Source organism: Symphalangus syndactylus, chromosome 13, assembly GCF_028878055.3.
Source record: "Symphalangus syndactylus isolate Jambi chromosome 13, NHGRI_mSymSyn1-v2.1_pri, whole genome shotgun sequence".
NCBI lineage: Eukaryota > Metazoa > Chordata > Mammalia > Primates > Hylobatidae > Symphalangus > Symphalangus syndactylus.
In genome coordinates, this window is record NC_072435.2 from 56455236 (window position 1) to 56475261 (window position 20026).

Consider the following 20026-nt stretch of genomic DNA (forward strand, 5'->3'; position numbering starts at 1 on the left):
ATCCACAACTTGGGGGAACTGTCCCTTTCTGTGGGACACTGGTGGGCTGCCAACCAAAGGACCTTACTTCTCTGGCCACACGGGAGGGCTCAGGATGTCAGGTCAGCCAAGAGGCCATTGTCTCCCAGGATTTGCTACCTGAGTGAAGCACAGGGTAGGCTGACAGTGTTCAACTACTGAGACCACCCCCCCAGGCTCTTCCGGCTTCTGTCCTTCTCAAAACATGATGGAAGCCACAGAGTGTACATTTCCAAAATATTTCCTTCTTTCCCTTAACATTGGGCAGTATAGTTTCTGTTGCTTGCAACCCAGCCCTGGTATGCTACATATACTACACACGGACCCTTCACTTTCAAATAATTATTCTTTAATAAAATACTCAAGACCCTCCTGACCAGGTGAAATAGATGCTCCAGGCTCCTGATGACCCAAGGCAGCAATGCTCTCACCTCAGTGCACTCTCCGTCTCATCTATACCCTCTGTAGAGTGCTGACACACGGGTGGACTGTGGAACAAGGGGATGGCGGCCCAGAGCACCCAGCACAGACGCGGGGAGCCAGCCTGGGTCCTCAGCAGCAGGTGGCATGCCCAGTTCCAGGAAGCAGCCTCATGCGCTCCGTAGGTTTGAAGCCCAGCCTGGGTCCTCACTACCTCTGTCCTGTTGTTTGCAGACATTGGGCCTGCAAAGCAGCCCAGCAGGGCCCTGCAGGTGAATATCAACTACAAAAGCTGCCCTTCTTCTTTCTCTCCAAAACCCTCCTACCCAGTCCACCCCTAGTCAAAAATGAGGAAAAGAGCCGAGCCTGAGGCTGGGGATGGTGGCTCATACCTGTAATCCCAGCACCTTGGGAGGCTGAGGTGGGCAGATCACTTGAGGTCAGGAGTTCCAGACCAGCCTGGCCAACGTGGCAAAACCCTGTCTCTACTAAAAATAAAAAAAAATTAGATGGGCGTGGTGAGACACACCCTGTAATCCCAGCTATTCGGGAGGCTGAGGTGGGAGAATTGCTTGAACCTAGGAGGTGGAGGTTGCAGAGAGCCGAGATCGCACCACTGCACTCCAGCCTGGGTGACAGAACGAGACTGTCTCAATTAAAAAAAAAAAAAAGAGCCGAGCCTGGGAGGCTGGAAGGGCAGCAGGTTTCCTGCTCAGCTTTAGGGCCATGGACTCACACCTTGAGAAAACCAAGAGAGGCCCAATGAGCTGTACCCATCCCCTTTCCCACGCCTGGCTGCAGCCACTCCTTACCTGTGGACCCCCGCCCAGCTGTGACCCAGCAGAGAGGTACCACAAACCTGGGCACACTGAGCCCTCCCCATGCCGCCCAGCCAAGTTTTGAGTGGATGATGTTTCCAGTCTTACTCAAGAATTCAGATGTCAGCCCAGCCCCATCCCAAGAGGCTCAGCCTCCTGCTGTGGGATCTGTATCCGGCTCAAGCCCTCCCTGCTGGAAGAGCTGCCCAGGCCCAGGGAGGGCTGTCCTGAGCCACCCACACTGGGGACTGTGCCTTTCATTCCCGCCAACAATACAGGTAGGGGAGGTGGTGAGGAGCCAGTGACAGCTGTGCTCCAGAGGCTAAATGCTAGGCCACCCTTGGCCTTAAATCTCTGTCCTCTCAACACAGTTACTGACAACACCACCAAGCGTTGAAGAGGATGCGGAGCAACCGGAACTTGCGCAGAGGTTGGTGGTGGGAAAGTAAAATGACACAAACACTCAGGAAGCAGGCCTGGGTGTTATTCCTTTTTTAATTGTCTATATAACAAAATCCACTGTTGTCACTGTTTTCCAGCATACAGTTCAGTGGCATTAAGGGCATTCAGGACAGTTCTCACGACAGACTCACACTCACACGCACACCTGGTGCCCCAGCCTGCTTTGTCCACTGTCTCCATTTCCCCAGGGCTGCTTTCACTTTTTATTTTATTATTTTTGAGACAGGGTCTCACCCGGTTGCACAGGCTGGAGTGCAGTGGCATGATCATAGCTCACTGCAGCCTCAACTTCCGAGGCTCAAGTGATCCTCCCACCTCAGCCTCCTGAGTAGCTGAACCCATAGGCGCCATCACCATGCCCAGGCAAAGCCAGCAAGACTCACTCGAGTGCCTGGGTCATGTTCTACAGCTGCTTGACCAGGAATCTTCCAGTGCCGTATGAAACCTCACCAGGACCAAGAAAGAGAAGGGTTCCCTGCTCAGACTGGACACTTGCAGCATGGGGAAGGAGAAGCCCCTCCCAGCAGACCCAGTTCTCCACTGTGCAGTCCAGCCTCATTTCCCACCCAAGCTCCAGCCAAAGCCCCTCCTGCTGCTCTGAGTGCCTGCTGTGCTCCTGGGGGCCTCTCCACTCTTCTGTAGCTCCTGAAACCCTGTCCACTCTGCAAGGGCTGGGGCGTGCCAGTTCCTCCCAGAAGCACCCCAATGTTTCTGTCCTTTCCTGGAACCTCACAAGCACCCGGGTGCCTCTCGGTCTTGCCTGCCCCGCCCTCCTTGGCATCCTGGACTCGTGGCTTCTCTGCCCATTTCCTATGGCACCCAGCAGGAGGCTGGGCAGAAGATAGGGTCTGTGGAACACCTGCCCTTGCCCTGGTCACAGTGCCATCCAGGAGTCCCCACACTTGCAAAGTATGTTTGCGCTGTGTGAAAAACTTAAAGCAGAAACATAAGAACAAAAGTGGACACTTCTCAAAAGAATAAAATGTTTGCATAAAAGGCAGAAAGACAGGGATGTCAACAGTGGTTCTCTAGGTCACGATGGCAGCAGCGTTCCTGCTGACAAGAAGCCTGCCCCATGCAGCCACACTGGGCTGCCACCGCCTGTCAGCCTGTCTACAGGAGGCTGCAGAGCAGCCGTAAATGCCTTTGAAATAGCATCACAGTTATTTGTTAGGTCATCTCCTAGGAAGATGATACACAGTTTTCAAACCCGGTGAGTCTTTCTACCGCTTGTAAAATAAAATTAAATTACAATGATTCAACTGTTGAACAAGCTTATAGAATCATAAAAGAACTATGACTTTCTATCTCACCCTTCCGCTGGCAATCAAAGATCACACGTAGAACTTCTACACGTGGCCGAGGACCAGTATTGGGGCCTCCTTCCCACCTGAAACAAGGCAGGACTTCACTGTGAGGGGCTCTGAAAAGGAGATGCTGCAGGGTGCCACCCCTGAGTCCCACAGTTAGGGTCCTTTGTAGCCCAATGTCCTCAAGTCCCTCCAGCATGCCTGGGACTGAATGATCCTGAGCGGCTGGGGTAATTTTCCTGAGGAGGTGGCACGTCATTTAACACACATGGGACAGAACCATGGCCCCCTGGTATGTTTCTTGGTGGCGGCAGTGGGGCAGGGACTCTATCTTAGCTCAAAGCCAGTGGGGAGCTGTGTGGCTCCAGAATAAATTACCTTCCCAGACCAGGCGCGGTGGCTCATACCTATAATCCCAACAATTTGGGAGGCCCAGGCAGGAGGATTGCTTGAAGCTAGACATTTGAGACCAGCTTGGGCAACATAGCAAGACCCCATCTCTACAAAAAAAAATTTTTTTTTTTTGAGACAAAGTCTCACTCTTGTTGCCCAGGCTGCCCAGGCTGGGGTGCAATGGCGTGATCTTGGTTCACTGCAACCTCTGCCTTCCAGGTTCAAGCAATTCTCCTGCCTCAGCCTCCCAAGTAGCGGGGAATACAGGCACCCACCACCATGCCCAGCTAATTTGTGTATTTTTAGTAGAGATGGGGTTTCACCATGTTGGCCAGGCTGGTCTCGAACTCCTGGCCTCAGGTGATCTGCCTGCCTTGATCTCCCAAAGTGCTGCGATTACAGGAGTGAGCCACCATGCCTGGCCTACAAAAATTTTTTTTACAAAATTAGCCAGGCATGTTAGTGTATGCCTGTCATCTCACCTACTCAGGAGGCTGGGATGGGAGGATCGCTTGAGCCTGGAGGTCAAGGCTGTGGTGATTGCACCACTGCATTCCAGCCTGGGTAGCAGAGTGAGACCCTGTCTCAAAACAAACAAACAAAAATAACAACTGAACAAAAGAGAATAAAGTACTTGCTCAGGAGGATAGAGAAGGGCTAGGGGAGAGGGCAGAAAAGGTTTGTACAACTTAGAGGGCATGAACAGCAGCACCTTGTTTTTTTTTTTACCAAACAAGAAAAGGCCCCCAGAGCTCATGCACAGCTATCATCAGGGCCGCTGCCATGGCCTGGCTCCTCGGGTGACACTTCCCCATCTGACACATGGCACGAGGGCTCAGCTGCCCGCCCAACCCTTCCAGCACTTCCCAGCTGCAGATCTAGGAGCTGGAAGGCAGGCCCGCTCAGCAGGCCACCTACTCACCAGCGCAGTGGGTGTCATGGAGCTCATCTCAGTGGCAATGTGGCCAGAGAACATGCCCTGGCTAAAACATATTTCAGCAGCACATTATTAAAATAAAGCACAATGGGCCAGGTGCAGTGGCTCACACGTGTCATTCCTGCACTTTGGGAGGCCAAGGCAGGAGGACAGCTTGAGGCCAGGAGTTTAAGACCAGCCTGAGCAACATAGCAAGACCTCATCTCAACAAAAAAGAAAAAAAATAGCTGGGCCTGATGGTGCACACCTGAGGTCCCAGCTACTCAGGAGGCTGAAGCAGAAGGATCTCAAATGTGTTTGAGGCTGCTGTGAGCTATGATTGCACCACTGTACTCCAGCATGGGCAAGAGAGTGAGACCCTAGCTCTAAAAAAAAAAAAAAAAAAAAAAAATTTAAAAAATAAAGCAAAATGTTATCAATGGATTAAACTCTGAGACCATTTATTTCTTCCCTGCCCCACAGCATTCAGTGGGCTTACGCACCTCTGGCTGCCACCATGGGCTGCCCCCCAGGGAAGGCCTGTGTGAGGCAGACTTTTCAGGCCAGAGGAGCCTATACCACCGGCTCCCGCAGATTCTGGCAGGTGGGGGCAAAAGTCTTCAGGACATAGGAGCAGACATCGCAGCCGTCCAGCAGGTCTGCCTGAGAGACGCCATTGAGGCTGGGGGCCACCAGAGCTCTGGGGTTGTCCCGCACACCTGTCCTCGTGAGTGCGTCCTGCAGAAGTTCTCGGATTCTTCGGTTTTCCCTGAAGGTAGATTCCCAAATAACTTCAAGTTCACCTTCCATTTCTCTGAGGGAAATAAGTTTAAAATGGCACAATTTAAAAAATAGTATAGAGCCCATATGAATCCCAAAGTAGCAAGAACTCAAAACAGAAGAACGCTAACAGCAGGGAACAGAGCCCTCGGTGCCTGGATTCTGAAGCAAGCGCTCAGTGTGGAATGAAGCAGCTGGTGCCCTGGGAATGGGGAGCAGCAGGACAGCCCAGGCTGGGGCTCACTGTGGAATGAAGCAGCCAGTGCCCTGGGAATGGAGAGCAGCAGGACTGCACAGGCATTGCTCTTCCCTCTACATTCTGCCCTTGACTTTGGCGCCAGTGCAATTCCTGTTTTCTCTCAAGAATGAACTTGGGCATATCAAATAAGGAACTGCAGGAACTGCAGGGCTGGCCTTGGCCAGCCAGATGCTCTAGCACGATGGCCTGGCCGCAGGCACCCACACAGCCCTGCCTGTGTCCCGTCTGCCTGTCCACTGTGACCTGGCCAGCACTCAGCGACCTTCCACAGGTCTTCCGCTCCATACAGCCCAGAGCTAAGAGCAAGTCAGGGGGTGAGGTGGGGGACCTGAGGAGACAGACTCATTGCCAAGATGGAGAAGACTGGCCTGGCCCATGTGCCGGGATGGGGAGGCCCTGAGGGGCCGAGGCATGTGAGGTTGGAAAGAGCCACAGGGCAGCATTTCCAGAACCAGGATGCAGTGCTCTGTGGTGTGCTGGGGAGACAGGACAGATGAAGGTGGCCACATCCTCACAGGGCCACAGTCCACTGGGAATAGACCAGGACACCAGCCACACCGGGGAGCATGGCCAGGCTGGAGAGGCCAGCTCCTGCCCGGACACTGCCAGATGGTTCTGGAAAATGTTGGAAACTGGATTCACAGGTGGACTTCGCACCACGGTTTAAAGAGCAGGACACTGAAGTTCAGGGAGGCCAGTGATGTGCCCACTTGGCCAGAGTCACTTTTCTTGTGAATGTTCCTTCCTTCCAAGGCCCCTGATGCCCACTGTGTGGTGAGAACAACTTAATTAAACTATGTCTAAAAAAGCTCCAGCCTGGGCAACATGTGAGACCTCATCTCTACAAAAAACTTAAAAATTAGCTGGGCCCACGTGGTGGCATGCACCTGTATTCCCAGCTACTCAGGAGGCTGAGGCAGAAGGATGACTTGAGCCCAGAAATTTGAGGCTGCAGTGAGCTGAGATTGTGCCACTGTACTTTAGCCCAGGCAACAGAGCAAGACCTTGTACTTAAAAAAAAAAAAAAAAAATCCCCAGACTTTGGTTTTCTGAAGATATTTGGTAAATTATAGCAATCATGTTTAAATGTAGGGTTGACCTTGAAAGAAAGAACAGGCAATCTTTAAGGGCAGAAAAAATGAAGCCTAAACTGAAACCAAAGAGGCAGACAAAGTATCAGTTGCTTTGAGGACAAAAGTCAATGCCAGACCCTGGATGTTTATAGACTGAGAGATCATGCAGATCAAGAAAATCTCAGGGCCCACTCTTGTCCAAGTTTCTCTTCCTACTAGAGGCGCTGTGAAGGTAGGTAAGTGGAGGATGTGAAGGACCCTCAAAGAAAGGAGGGGTGGGTGGGAGACCTGCAGATCTTCAAAGGAAACCTGTTCTGAAAGGCCAGGCATCGCCTGGGGACCAGAGCCACCGGCCTGCTCTCAAATGGATCTGGAGTGTGAGTCTACACTGTTCCCCATGAGTGGGGATCCCCAGGCCCTGACTGCAGTGAATGAAGAGTTTTAAAAAGTTGGGCACAGTGGCTCATGCTTGTAATCCCTGCTACTTGGGAAGCTAAGGCAGGAGGATGGCTTGAGCCCAGAAGTTTGAGGCTGCAGTAAGCTATGATCACACCACTGCACTCCAGCCTGGGCAACAGAGCCAGACCCTGTCTATAATAGAAATAACAGAAATAAAATACCTAATCAAAAATTAATAAAATCTCTCAAGAAAATGAAACAAAACTGGCTCATGCCTACAATCCCAGCTATACTCAGGAGGCTGAGGTGGGAGAACCGCTTGAATCCGGGAGGCAGAGGTTGCAGTGAGCCGAGATCGTGCCACTGCACTCCAGCCTGGGAGATAGAGTGAGATGCTGTCTCAAAAAATAAAATAAAAAGAAAATGAGATAAAATAAAAATATCAGCGAGATGGAAGGCAGCAGAAAAAAAGAGAAAGGCAATTAGAGGTGTGCACTGATTCCAGAAGTCCAATTCAAACAAGAGGAATTTTTAAAAAAATAAAGAAGATGAGGAGCAAATAAAACTCGAGACCAATATTACATTCAGATAAGAGTAAAATGTAGAAACAAAATTAAACAACGGAACAAATAAAACAGGCCCAGAGGGTTTTAGCAGAACCCTCAATCAAACATTCAGACATCCCTGTGGGCCATGGCACAGGGCGCACGCCCCACCTGTTCTGCTGCAGCGCCTGGTCCAGCACCTCCTGCTTGTCCTTCAGCACCTGGTGCAGGTGCCGCATCTCCTGCCGGTACTGGGCTGTCTTGCCGGCGAAGTCCTCCTGCTGCTCCAGCAGACGGTGACTGATGTCCCCCAGCTTCAGTGCTGCCTGCTTCTTGTAGCCCTGGTCAGGGGAAGGACTCTGTGAGTGAGGGGATGCTGCCAGGCCAGGGTGGATGGTGCCTCCTGGCTGGGCTCCCTACCCACTCCTTGTGTGTCAGAGCCTTTAAAATCTAGTAACTCCAGATAAGTTTGATCTGGGATTGAAAGTCTGGACAATAAAAGTCATAAAAAGTGATAAGGCCAGGCGTGGTGGCTCACGCCTGTAATCCCAGTACTTTGGTAGGCCGAGGCGGGTGGATCACGAGGTCAGGAGATCGAGACCACGGTGAAACCCCGTCTCTACTAAAAATACAAAAAATTAGCCGGGCACGGTGGCGGGCGCCTGTAGTCCCAGCTACTCGGGAGGCTGAGGCAGGAGAATGGCATGAACCCAGGAGGTGGGGCTTGCAGTGAGCCGAGATCGCACCACTGCACTCCAGCCTGGGCGACAGAGCGAGACTCCGTCTCAAAAAAAAAAAAAAAAAAGTGATAAAAGAATTTCAGGTACAATAAAACCAAATTTCAATGTATATAAAGCCTAGTTCTTTATATGCTATAAATAAATGAAAACATAAAACATCACCATCTGGCACAGTGGTTCATGCTTGTAATCTCAGCACTATTACAGGCTGAGGCAGGCGGATCACTTGAGGTCAGGAGTTCGAGACCAGCCTGGCCAACATGGTGAAACCCTGTCTCTATTAAAAATACAAAAATTAGCCAGGCGTTGTGGTGCATGCCTGTAGTCCCAGCTACTTGTGAGGCAGAGGTGGGAGGATAACTTGAACCCAGGAGGCGTAGGCTGCAGTGAGTGTGATCACGCCACTGCACTCTAGCCTGGGTGACACAGTGAGACCCTGTCTCAAAAAAAAAAAAAAAATTACCATCACAGAACAAACTGGATGTTCTTGCAAATTAATCTACAACTGTATTTTTTCCAGGACAACTTTTATCCCTGCATCAACTGGTAACCTAAGAACTAATGCTGCCACTGGTCAGCACTATTTCACCTTGACAAGACAGCCTCATCAAAGAATCCAACAAGGGCTGTCACTCTCTGTCACCAAACAGACAGCTGAGATGAAAGTCCACCATTTACTTTCCTTCTTTCGTTTTTACTGTGTAGTACTGAAGGTTCTGAATTGTCCTGTGAGCATTTTTTTCTTTTTTTTTGACATGGCGGAGTCTTTTTTTTTTTTTTTTCAGACGGAGTCTCGTTCTGTCCCCCAGGTTGGAGTGCAGTGGCGCGATCTCAGCTCACTGCAAGCTCCGCTTCCCGGGTTCACGTCATTCTCCTGCCTCAGCCTCCCTAGTAGCTGGGACTACAGGCGCCCGCCAACACGCCCGGCTAATATTTTGTATTTTTAGTAGATACGGGGTTTCACCGTGTTAGCCAGGATGGTCTCGATCTCCTGACCTCGTGATCCATCTGCCTCGGCCTCCCAAAGTGCTGGGATTACAGGCTTGAGCCACCGCGCCCGGCCAAAGAAGGCGGAGTCTTGCTCTGTGGCCCAGGCTGGAGTGCAGTGGCTCACTGCAAGCTCCGCCTCCCGGGTTCACGCCATTCTCCTGCCTCAGCCTCTTCAGTAGCTGGGATTACAGGCGCCCGCCACCAAGCCCAGTTAATTTTTTTGTATTTTTTTGGTAGAGACGGGGTTTCACTGTGTTAGCCAGGATGGTCTCAATCTCCTGACCTCGTGATCCACCCGCCTCGGCCTCCCAAAGTGCTGGGATTACAGGCGTGAGCCATCGCGCCCATCCCAGCATTTCTAAAATTATTGTCACAGAGAGTCTGACATGTAGTTCCACAGACTCATTTTTTATAAGAAACTCTGACAGTTCATACATTCTCTCTGACCCAAGAATTGTTTAGTGCACAGTTTTTACATTTTCAAGTGAAATAACTTTTTGTTTTCTGATTTTGCTCATTAATTTCTGTTTTTCATATTTGTGATCAACAAATGCTGGCTGGGTGCGGTGGCTCACGCCTGTAATCCTAGCACTTTGGAAAGTTGAGGCAGGCAGATCACCTGAGGTCAGGAGTTCGAGACCAGCCTGGCCAACATGGTGAAACCCTGTCTCTACTAAAAATACAAAAATTAGCTGGGCGTGGTGGCGCATCTGCAATTTTAGCTACTTGGGAGGCTGAGGCAGGAGAATCGCTTGAACCTGGGAGGCGGAGGTTGCAGTGAGCCAAGATCACGCCACTGTACTCCAACCTGGGAGACAAAGTGAGACTCCGTCTAAAACCAAACAAACAAAAAACAAATGCCTACATTATTTCTACTTTAGGGATTTATTGAGGCTTTCTTTATAGCCAAGCAATGATCAATTTTTGTGTCTTTTATATATATGTAAATATACTCTGTTGATTATGTTGTTAAATCTTGTATTTTCTTATTTTGTTTAACATCTTGATCAGTCTTGGATTAAGAGAGGTGGATTATAGCTCCTATTACCAAGTTTCCATTTTTCTTTGTATTTCCTGTAGTCTATACTTCATAAATTTGCTGCTGTGTTATTTAGTACATAGATACTCACAATTACTATAGATGATGATGATGATGATGACGACGACGACGATGATGATGATGTAGACAGGATCTCACTATGTTGCCCAGGCTGGAGTGCAGTGGCTATTAACAGACCTGATCATGCTGCACTACAGCCTCGAACTCTTAGACTCAACTCAAGTGATCCTCCTGCTCAGCCTCCTCTACACGGACCCACACACCCAGCTCATACTATATATTATTAACTGTAGTCTTTTAGTATTATAAAAATCTCCCCTTTTTTTTGGTGTCATTTAGTGCTTTTGGTCTGAATTCTATCTTGGCATATGTTAAGATTTCGACCTTTACTTTCTTTGTGTTTGTAGAAATCTGGGTTATCACTACACATCCTTTCAATTTAAATCCTTCATGAACACTTCGTTTTAGGTTGGCTCTTGGGTCTAGTGTGGAATAGCATTTTGCTTTATGAGCCAATCCAAAAAATATTGTTTTCCCTAATGGGTGAATTAAGCTAATTTACATTTACCTATAGGACACATTTGTTTGGTCTCAATTTTGTTATTTTATGTTTGGTTGTTTTCTCTACATATTTTTAAAAGATTTTAAACTAATGTAGTCTTTTTCTTTGCTTTTTTACTGTTATAATTCTACCATTTAAAAAAATTTAAAACATTTTTTTTAGAAAGAGGATCCTGCTCCATGCTCTGTCCCTCAGGCTGGAGTGCAGTGGTGCGATCATAGCTCACTACAGCTTTAAACTCCTGGGCTCAAGATCCTCCTGCAGAGTTGGGACTACAGGCGCTGGCTATCAAGCCCGGCTAATTTTAAACTTTTTTTAGAGATGGGGTCTCTATGTTGCCCAGGCTGATCTTGAACTCCTGGTCTCAAGCGATCCTCCTACTTCAGCCTCCTGAGGAGCTGGGATTATAGGCATGTGCCACTCTGCCCAGCTCTAATTCCACTATTTAGGAATAAAGCTTAATTCTTGTGGTTGGCTTTATTCTTACGCCTTTATATTACATGTTCTTAGTCCCCTCTTTTTAGATCGTATCCACTGGTTCCCTAACAAAAGTAACAATACATTAGCTCATAACAACGTTTTCTTCACTTTCCCGCTCCTTCTGTTCACCTGCTTAAGTATGCTTAAGCTCGTACCACTTGGTTTTCAGCTTTAATGATATCCCTTGATTCTTATTACCTACGAAGAAATCAGCAAGTGCAATCTACTTTCTACCTTCCTTCCCCCTTTGCCCATCAGTTTCCTTGGTTGTATTATTACTACATTGTCAGAAAACATTTACATACAATTCTATCTGCCTTATCCCCACTGTAAGTCTTATTTCACAGTTAAATATATTCTTCGCTCACTACAAGTTAATTTTGCTGAAGTTTCCCCAATTACTTCTTGGTTGGCAGGACTCATTGTTGAGACAGGGTCTTGCTCTGTTGCCCAGGCTAGAGTACAGAGGCACGAACATAGCTCACTGCAGCCTCAAACTCCTGGGCTCAATCAATCCTCCCACCTCAGCCTCCCAAGTAGCTGGGACTACAGGCATGTGCCACCAAGCCTAGCTAACTGCTGTATTTTTTGTAGAGACTGGGGTCTCCCTATGTTGCCCAGGCTGGTCTCAAACTCCTGGGCTCAAGTGATCTGCCTGCCTTGGCCTTGGATTACAGGCATGAGTCACTGCACCTGGCCATTTTCTTTATCTTAAAGTCGTATGTCTTAGTGTCAATTTTCTGGGTCCATTCTGTGTCAGTTTTCCCTAGGTACATAATGTGCCCTTTCAGGACGTAGATTCAAGTCATCTTTTATTTCAGAAAGGTTTTTATTAGTTACAGTTTAGAGCAGAATGAGCCACTGTTTTGGTTTCTTCTTTGGAGGCTCTAGAAGTCGGTCTCTTAGATCTCCATCACTTTCCACCGAATCCTTTGCACATCTCCATTTCCACTTTCCTGTCTGTCTTTCTTGGTTCTAGCTGCATATCCCCTATTGCGCTGTTATGGCATCTGTCTCCATAGAATTCAGACTGCATTTGTTTTTTTGTTTGTTTGTTTGTTTGTTTGTTTGTTTGTTTGTTTGGAGACTGCATTTCTTAAACGGCTTCTCTTTCCCTTCTATTTCTTCCCTGGGTCATGTCAGTTCCATCCCACACCCTCGTAGGCCTTGCTGCCTCTTCCTGAGGTCCTGTGTCTGCTCTGTGACGTTTCTTCCTGGCTCTGACTGCCTCCTGAAGTGCTGTGTCTCCAGCTGTCTCCAGCTCTCTAGCCAGCTACCTAGCAGTTCACTTTGGAGTATAGTTTTGATCTTATTTGCGGCAACACTTTTCCTGGTAAGTTTTCAGCAGTTTCCGTCAGTAGGAACTTATGCTTCTATTTTTCTTCCTTTTCCTTAAACTGTTTTTATCTGAAGGCCTCTGAATTCCTCTGGAGTGAGAGGAGGTTCCTGGGAGGGTGGGAGCAACAGTTGGGCCAGGGTGTCCTTCCAGACTTCCCATGTTCCCACCACCCTCCACCTTGCAGCCCCATCTCCCGCTCTGAATTCAGCCTGGTTCGGAGGGGCTTCTGCCTGCATCCCTCAGTTCCCAGATTCTCGTCACAGCCCCAGATTTCCAAGGTGATGTCCTCCCTTTGAAGAGTGATATTTTGCAGGGATTTTCTGAGATGTCACCTCTGATTTCTCAAACCTTTTCTCTTCATTCCCCCCAAGGCCCTGGCCTGTCTACCTTGGGGCCTGCTCACAGGTGTCTCCTCCGGGTGAGCTGGTTTTACTACTCCTGTTCAGATAAATGGTAATGCTATGGATTCCCCAAGCAAGGCCAACTACTCCGAGGATCACTCCTTCTCTTTTGGAAGTAAAAAGCAGGAAAATTAGAAAAAAAGAAAGAAAGAGAGAAAAGAAAAAACCCCATGGGGGGATTTTAAATTACTCGATACTTCTATGCCGAGTCCCCTCATAAACAGCATGGCATATCCCCTTCCTTCCCTTTCAGACTTTTTTTTTTTTTCTTAAAGAGATAGGGTCCCTGCCAGGTGAGGTGGCTCATGTTTGTAATCCCAGCACTTTAGGAGGCCGAGTCAGGCAGATCACTTGAGCTCAGAAGTTCAAGACCACCCTGGGCAACATAGCAAGACCTCATCTCTAAACAAACAAACAAAATACAAAAAAAAAAAAAAATAGCCAGACACCATGGTGCTTGCCTGTAGTCCCAGCTACTTGGGAGGCTGAGGCAGGAGGATCCATTGAGCCTGGGAGTTCGAGGCTGCAGTAAGCCATTGTCATGTCACTGCACTCCAGCCTGGATGACAGTGAGATCCTATCTCTCCTTTTATTGGTGTTTTTTGTTTTGTTTTGGTTTTGGTTTTTTTTTTTTGAGACAGGGTCTTATTCTGTCACCCAGGCTGGAGAACAGTGGCGTGACCTCGGCTCACCGCAGCCTTGAACTCCTGGGCTCAATGGATCCTCCCCCGTCAGCCTCCTGAGAAGCTGAGACTACAAGCAAGCACCACCATGCCTGGCTAACTTTTTAAATTTTTTGTAGAGATTGGGGTCTTGCTATGTTACCCAGACTGGTCTCAAACTCCTGACCTCAAGCGATCCTCCTGGCTGGGCCTCCTGAGTCACTGAGATTACAACGTGAGCCACTGTGCCTTGCTTCATATCCTTTTTTCTTAAACAGCTATGCAGTATTTTATTGTGTGAATGAACCAAAGTTTATTGAATGAGGTGAGAGGTGCTATTCTGCCTGCAAAACCTTACAATACTTTTACTCTGTGGACTATTAGTGATGCACATGCAAAAGGTGTCATTTTCTTAAACACAAAAATCCACAGCAATAAGCCTGCATTCCCATCTGAAAATGAAATCTCCGAGGCCAAAAAACCACTTACCTTGACTTTTTCCTCTAACTTTCCTAGGCGAATGTTGCTTTTTATGACTTTGTTAAGCACTCCATCCTTCTCACTTTCTAAACATTTTGCCTAAGGAGAAGGGTGATAAATGGGCTCTCAGTTTTACAGAAAAATTGAAATAACAAACAATTATTTTGCGAAGAGTGTTACTACTACTGCTCACAAGTAATCTTCATTCTGCAACCTGTCCTGCCTCAACCCCTTCCCTGCCCACTGTGTGAGGGCCTGGGCCTCAGGCCAACAGATGAGGATGGGCAGGAACAGGGCATGTGGGGTGCCCTGCTCCGCACAAAGAGAAGAGTTCCAGCCCCACAGACCAGGGGAACAGGAGAGGCTGCAAAGGCTTCCAGAATGCATCTCTGCTCTTATGGAATCTATCTTTCCTTCAATCGCATCCAAGGAATAAGTGCCAAGAGGCCAATCAACTCATAATTTGACTCATTTGAACAATTTCAAAATTAAGGATAACGTAATATGAACGCACAATGCCGTTTCTCCAAGCCATACATGAAGGGCAATACATCCAGGAGAGATGACATCATTTGAAGTCGAATGATTTAAACTAATATCCAGGTTGGATGTGACCTGCTACATTCTATAAATTAACTATTTCAGATGCTAAAATAAAATAAGTAATGGTGAGCATTCTTTCCAAGGTAGGCTAGTGGTGACAAGTTTGATTTTCCAGAAGGAAAGCTAAGTCACAGAGAAATTGCTCCAGGTCACATGGAAAATCCACCCTAGAAGCAGGATTTAAAAAGCTCTCAGGCCAGGCTTGGTGGTGTGCACCTGTAGTCTCAGCTATTCGAGAGGCTGAGGCATGAGAATGGCTTGAACCCAGGAGGCGGAGGTTGCATGGAGCTGAGATCGTGCCACCGCACTCCAGCCTGGGCAACATAGTGAGATTCTGTCTCAAAAAAAAAAAAAAAAAAAAAAAAGATCTCAGTACCTAAGACTATTGTGTCTCCCACAAAAATGTGATAAATGCAAGATGGTGCGGTCATACTTGGGGACACTGAAAGTGATTATTTATTTATTTATTTATTTATTTTTTGAGACAAAGTCTTGCTCTGTCACCCAGGCTGGAGTGCAATGGTGTGATCTCAGCTCACTGCAACCTCCACCTCCTGGGCTCGAGAGATTCTCCTGCCTCAACCGCCTGAGTAGCTAGGACTACAGGCGCGCGCCACCATGCCCAGCTAATTTGGGGAAAGCAAAAGTGATTTGTAGCCAGAGGTCATCAGCAGAAACTTCCCAAGGCAGAGTGGAGTCCTCCCACTGTTGGTGTATGTACAGGGTTGGGTGCGGGCTCTCACGAGGTCCTGGAGACCAGGAAGGGGTAGGGCAGGAGTACATGGGTCCGTCCTAGGACACGGCAGAGACTGGCAGAGCAGCCAGTAACACCCCTGGACCTGGCTACAGGGGCTGGCCTAGGCACTCCCAGGGTCAAGGGGCCTGCAAGGCCGTAGGGATGTGTCCACTCCAGACCTGGCTACACAGGACCAAGAGCCCTGCCCAGACATCCTGGCAGCTTCCATTGCCTCTCCCTGCATGGACAGCGGGTGTCTGCTTGGACACAAAAGTCCCTGGTGACAGGTGGAGCCAGCATGGAAGAAAGCAGCTCTCCCACATCCTACATTTCCGCTTTGACTCTGAGGGGCCTGAGGATTCTAAACTTGACAGCCAGGCCATGATAACGGTCAAGGCAGGAGAAGGGAACACATTTTACTAACAGTTTGTTGGCTCAACGAGTAACTTTTAAATATCAGGAGACAGTAAGTGGCCTCCATTTGTATTTCCGTCCTGGGCCCACAAATATTGGGGGTGGGCCGAGAGGGGAGTGTCTGAGGGCCTGGGAGGATTCTGACTTCATCGTGGAAGCCTGTGATACTCCCTGGCCCATGTGAGAGGCATGGGGCCTGCATCCCAGGGACCAGGATTCCCTGCACATCCTGCCCTACAAGCAAGACGGCTTTGCGTTTACAGTGGCCTGAACATGTGGTGGGCAGGTTCCCAGGAAATCTGTGGATGAAAGGGTTTGTTCGGCCCTTTAGATTTTTCAGCAAGCTTTCTCTTGCCCTCTCCATGTCCCGGTGAGGAGGGCCAGCACACACAGCGGAAGGGAAAATGGGCACTTAATGCTACCACAGAGAGTGCCAGCATTCGGCTGCCTTTCAGAGGGGCAGCGCTGGGCCAGACACTTTGAGTGCCTTCAAGCCTCCATCCATGCGCGTCAAAGTCAAATTGCTTTCTCGAAGGCTCTGGAAAGGACTCAGAAGTCACCAGTAAAGTATGGCCAGACTGATCACACTCTTATCAGCAATTATTGTAATTTAAAAAACTGTTTTCAGCCGGGCACGGTGGCTCACACCTGTAATCCCAGCACTTTGGGAGGCTGAGGCACACAAGGTCAGGAGATTGAGACCATCCTGGCTAACACAGTGAAATCCTGTCTCTACTTAAACTACAAAAAATTAGCCAGGTGTGGTGGCACGTGCCTATAGTCCCAGCTACTCAGGAGGCTGAGGCAGGAGAATCGCTTGAACCCAGGAGACGGAGGTTGCAGTGAGCCAAGATCGTGCCACTGCACTTCAGCCTGGGTGACAGAGTGAGACTCCATTCCAAAAAAAAAAACAAAAACAAAAACAAAACCTGTTTTCAGGAGGAAGGCTCAGAGTGGCTGGCTGGAGGCACAGGATGTCAGATTCCTCCACACAGGAGAACCAAAACAGGAGTCAGTCATCACACAGAGGACATCTAACAGAGACCACAGGAACTCGACAGGGGAGGGCTGGGCGGCACCCGTGCAATGAAGGAGAGGGAGATGACAGCCCAGACGGGATGGGTCTTGGTCGGGAGCCTGGAGAGGCTCCCCTGTGTGGGGAAAGGGTGAGAGAACCCCAGGGGTCCACATTCTCACTGCATACTCCTGTGATCCCAGCCCCAGGGGAGCCCCTCAACTCCTGCAGGCCCTGAAACTGGTGCAGCGTGCTCCCTGGAGTCTGTGAGACCCCACTGCTCCAGAGAGGGGGCTCACGCTGGGTCCCACACTGACCCAGGTTCCAGGCAGCTGCAGCACAGTGGCATCATTTTGAGAGTCCAGCCCCCACCAGACTGCATCCTGCCCTGGGACCCAGCAGCCCCTGCATCTCCACATCCCTGGAGTGCCACGGACGTCCCCCTACATGTACCCGGAAGGGTGAAGCAGCAAGGTGCCAGGTGGACCCAGTGGAGCAGTGGGTCCCCAGCACTTTACCCTACAGTGTCCTGCATACCCAGGAGAGTATGGTGCAGTGCACCGAAAAGGCTGCCCATGGGAGCAAGGGAGCCGAAGCAAGTGCTCCCTAATCCTGAAACCTGCCTGCCTGGGGCCCCTGTCACTAACAGCAACCCCACCCCCTCCAGCCGCAGAGCCCTGCACACGTGCATGTACCCTGAAGACAGGCTTCCCCTGCCCAATGCCTCCATTGCCAAAGCAATCCAAGCACACCACCCGGGGCCTGGGGATCACCCCATCCTCTTCACCACAGCCTGCAGGGAGTGTCCTACCATGTTGGTTGCCCCAGGCGCGCGCACACACACACACACACACACACACACACACATACACCAATACAAAAAATTAGAAGAAATGACTGTTACACTTGATTTGCAGAAATCAATGAAAGGACATAAGAAACATGAAAAAGCAAGGCAATATGACACCTCTAAAGGAACATAATAATTCTCCAACAACAGATTCCAACAACAACAAAAAGAAATGTATGAAATGCCTGAAAAAGAATTAAAAATAATGATATTAAAGAAGCTCAATGAAATATAAGAGAACACAAATAAACACTATAAAGAAATCAGAAAAACAATTCAGGATGTGAATGAGGATTTCACCGAAGAGACAGATATAAAAAAGAACTAAACAGAAATCCTGGAACTGAAGAATTCAATGAATAAAATAAAAAATATGATTGAGAGCTTCAGCAATAGACTAGATCAAGCAAGAGAAAGAATTTCTTTTGCTTTTGAAATACTCAGTGAGATGAAAGAGAGAGAGAGATAGAGAGACAGAGAGAGGAAGACAGAGAGAGAGAGAGAAAGAGCAAAAGAGAGAAAAATTAAAAAAAAAAAAAAAAAAAAGAAGCATGCCTCCTGGTGTTCCAAGGGGTGAAAAGAAGTTTAATGGCATAAAAAACCTACTCAACAAAATAAGTTGAAAACTTCCCAAGTCTAGCAAGAGATTTAGAAATCCAGATATAGGAAGCTCAGGTTCCTAAAAATGTCTTCTCCCCATGATATTATAGTCAAACTGTCAAAAGTCAAATACAGAATTCTAAATATATATATATGTGTGTGTGTGTCTAGTTACATATAATGAACTCTCATAAGACTAACAGCATATTTCTTTCTTTTTTCTTTTTTTTTTTTTGAGATGGAGTCTCACTCTGTTGCCCAGGCTGGAGTGCAGTGGCACTATCTCAGCTCACTGTAGCCTCCGCCTCCTGGGTTCAAGCAATTCTCTGGCCTTAGCCCCCCAAGTAGCTGGGATTACAGGCATGTGCACCACCACACCCAGCTAATTTTTGCATTTTTAGTGGAGATAGGGTTTCGCCATGTTGGCCGGGCTGGTCTTGAACTCCTGACCTCAGGTGATCTGCCTGCCTCAGCCTCCCAAAGTGCTGGGATTACAGGTGTGAGCCACTGTGCCCAGCTAATAATGTATTTCTCAGAAGAAATCTTACAGGCCAGGAGAGAATGAGATGATATATTCAAAGGGCTAAAAGAAAACAAAAACAAAAACAAAAAAAACCTGTCAGCCAGCCAAGAATACTATACCCAGCAAAGTTATCCTTCAGAAATGAAGGAGTAAAGACTTACAGATAAGCAAACACTGAGAGAATTTGTCACCACTAGACCCATCCTACATTAAATGCTTAAGGGAATCCTACACCTGGAATTGAAAGGACGGTATCTACTATCATTAAAACACATGAAATGATAAAACTAACTGGTAGAGCAAGCACACAAATGAGGAAGAGAAAGAACTCAAATGTTATCACTATAGAATAATGAGATAAATAAGAGGAAAAAATGACATACAAAACAACCAGAAAACAATCAACAAAATGATAGGAGTAAGTCCTCGCATATCAATAGTAACCTTGAATGTAAATTAATTAAATTTTCCACTTAAAAGATACAGACTGGCTGAATAGATATCAGAAAAAAAAACAAAAAAACATGATCCAACTATGTGCTGCCTACAAGAAACACATTTCACTTGTAAAGATCCATACAGACTGAAAGTAAAGGGATGAAAAAAATATTCCATGCAAATGGAAACCAAAAGCAAGCAGGAGTAGCTATACTTGCATGAAATAAAAACAAACTTTAAGTCAAAAACTGTGAAAAGAAGGTAATATTATAGTAATAAAGGGATAAATTCAATAAGAGGACATATACTCTAAACATATATGCACCCAACACCACAGCATCCAGGTATATAAAGCAAATATTATTAGATCTAAAAGGGGAGATAGACTACAATACGATAATAGCTGGGGACTTCAACACCCTACTCTCAGCAATCAGATCATCAAGACAGAAAACTAACAAAGAAACATTGAATTTAACTGCACTTTAGACAAAATGACCTAATAGACATTTACAAAACATTTCATCCAATAACTGCAGAATATACAGTCTTATCAGATATAGAACATTCTCTAGTATACACTGTGTGTTAGGCCACAAAGCAAGCTCAACAAATTTAAAAATACTGACATCATGTCAAGTATCTTCTCAGACCATAGTAGACTAAAACTAGAAAGCAATAACAAGAGGAACTTTGGAAACTGTACAAACATATGAAAATTAAAGAACATGTTCCTTAAC

General features: G+C 47.6%; 2 protein-coding genes across 5 annotated transcripts in view; both read right to left on the bottom strand.

Annotated features, from left to right (window-relative positions):
- The window catches only part of SLC7A9 (solute carrier family 7 member 9), a 40822-nt gene extending 36847 nt beyond the window's left edge, over positions 1-3975 (bottom strand). Inside the window, exon 1 of one of the 2 annotated variants that reach the window (XM_063614085.1) lies at positions 3908-3975. In XM_063614085.1, coding sequence (XP_063470155.1) covers positions 3908-3975 — 68 coding nt within the window. Of the gene's footprint in view, positions 1-3031; positions 3077-3907 lie in introns of those variants that run through there. The other variant, XM_055237113.2, reaches the window with a different exon arrangement.
- The window catches only part of CEP89 (centrosomal protein 89), a 102577-nt gene continuing 84284 nt past the window's right edge, over positions 1734-20026 (bottom strand). Inside the window, exons 17-19 of one of the 3 annotated variants that reach the window (XM_055237103.2) lie at positions 14117-14206; positions 7565-7734; positions 1734-5151 (exon numbers count right to left, since the gene is read on the bottom strand). In XM_055237103.2, coding sequence (XP_055093078.1) covers positions 4911-5151; positions 7565-7734; positions 14117-14206 — 501 coding nt within the window. In that variant the 3' untranslated portion in view covers positions 1734-4910. Of the gene's footprint in view, positions 5152-7564; positions 7735-12035; positions 12672-14116; positions 14207-20026 lie in introns of those variants that run through there. The other 2 variants (XM_055237105.2, XM_055237107.2) reach the window with 2 other exon arrangements.